We start from the raw sequence: 2,057 nt of genomic DNA, 5'->3' as shown, positions 1-2,057 counted from the left end.
TATATATATATATATATATATATATATACACACACACGTATATCCAAAAAATAGGTATATCAAATACCATACAACATAAATTCTTGATTTATTAAAGTTATATCTGCCTCTAGTGAATGCGTTTTAATTACAAGACTAGCTTTGCTTGAGAAAGGGGAGATAATCTACAGAGTCGAAAATTCTCCTAGAACTGATGTGACATTAAGGACAAGGACAGGTCTACAGATAAGAGGACAATTGTGGACACATATTTCTGTCTCACATTACATAAGGGTGGGTAGCAGTAACTAAAAGGAGAAATGTAGATGGTGATGACAAGTTGTCAAGGCATATCCTCAGTGTACAAGAAGGTGAACAGAAGGGACAATAGGGAAAAGCAACAACCAAATGACATGAAAATTAAATTGGAATTAAAACAGTTGTTTTAATATTTTGGAAAAAAAACTTACCATTGCATAAAGATTGTGGAACCCATGTACTTGACTGGGTACCTTTGAGAACTTTTGGTTAAAAGCATCAGATATATTGTGTGCTGGATCAGTGGAAATGATCAGAACAGTATCGCGTACTTTAGCCAGTTCAACAGCTAAACAACAGCTGAAATGAAAAGGGAAGGAGAAAGAACTTGCAGTTTTAGTAAAGATCTTGCAAAGCCCATTTAAATGTTTGTGAAGTCTTATTAGACGAAGTGTTTTTAGTTGAGTAAATAAGTTAAAAAGAGTCTCAGGATGTGAAAACGTCTTCCAAATATTTATATACGTAGGTAGCATGATATACATATATATAGATATAGATATTTGGTCGCACATTAGTATTGAATGGGAATTTCAGTACTTTATTCCATAGGTGTGAAGACTTAATGCATGTTTTTATTTCATCAGATCTTGTTTGTCTCAGAATGACTGGTAATGTCTGTCTGAATTCTCCTGATAAAACTAACGTAACTCCTCCCATTGGTTTACTGTTGCCTCTGATGTCCTGTAAGGTCTCACCAAGAGCTTCCATTGCCCCTCTATGTGACATGGTGCATTCATCCCAAATGATAAGGTGGCATTGGCACAACACTTCTGGTGAACCTGACTCTTTGCTTATGTTACAAATTGTAATGTCATTTGTGACCAGGTTTTTAGTGGTAATTTAAAAGCAGAATGAGCTGTTCGTCCTCCTGGGAGGATGGTGGCAGCAAAGCCAGACACTGGTACAGCAACTGCGATTCTAATTTTTATTACCTTACCTTGGAGAGAAGCAATGTTACAAATGTTTTACCTGTGCCACCAGGAACATCAAGAAAGAAAATTCCTCTGCTTTTTTTTCTAGCGATTGTTGAACGCCGCACGCACGCATACAGTATCATCAGACGAAGGGGACGTGTGTGTGTGTGTGTGTGTGTGAGAGAAAGAGAAGAGAGGGAGAGAGAGAGAGAGAGGGAGTAAAGGGGTGTGTTGTCATGTATACGTACATGTATAAATACATATGTATACATCTTTTTTCTATGTTTATGTGTGTGAGAGAGATAGAGAGAGTGCCACTTGAATATCACTCTCTCTCTTTCTCTCTCTCTCACACACACACACGCACACATAGAAAAAAGATGTATACATATGTATTTATACATGTACGTATACATGACAACACACCCCTTCAATCACACACACATAAATGTATACAAACGTACATACAAAAAACACGTGTCCATGTGTGACTGATACAAATACATAGAGCTGAACACGGCGAGCAGAAAGAGAATAAACAAAAGATTGTTACAGAAAATAATGAAGTGTGCGAGTTCAGAACGAAATCAAACTTGGAGTGTGTGTGTGTGTGTGTGTGATAGAACATTGCTAACAATGGCTGAGATAAACATGGAATGAAGAAATCGTATAAATAAAAGCACGTTAAAAACTATATTGTACTGAATATTTTAATTCGTGAACTTCGTAAATATTTCGGTCGACATTATTACCCGGAAACAAAATAGAAAAAAAAAAAATAGTGCAACGGATATAAAAAAAAAAAAAAAATCAAATCAAGACACTATTATATGTCCGAGGTCAAAT

At 36.0% G+C, this 2,057-nt stretch overlaps 1 protein-coding gene across 2 annotated transcripts in view; it reads right to left on the bottom strand.

Moving 5' to 3' along the window:
* The window catches only part of LOC106879160 (ATPase ASNA1 homolog), a 29,091-nt gene that overhangs the window by 14,804 nt on the left and 12,230 nt on the right, over positions 1 to 2,057 (bottom strand). For both annotated transcript variants that reach the window (XM_014928603.2, XM_052969721.1), the window contains exon 2: positions 450 to 597. In XM_014928603.2, the coding sequence (XP_014784089.1) occupies positions 450 to 597 (148 nt within the window). The remainder of the gene's footprint in view (positions 1 to 449; positions 598 to 2,057) is intronic.

The sequence above is a fragment of the Octopus bimaculoides genome, chromosome 7 (assembly GCF_001194135.2).
Source record: "Octopus bimaculoides isolate UCB-OBI-ISO-001 chromosome 7, ASM119413v2, whole genome shotgun sequence".
Lineage (NCBI taxonomy): Eukaryota > Metazoa > Mollusca > Cephalopoda > Octopoda > Octopodidae > Octopus > Octopus bimaculoides.
Note: the sequence above shows the minus strand (reverse complement) of the source record. Positions and strands in the feature narration are given on the sequence as shown.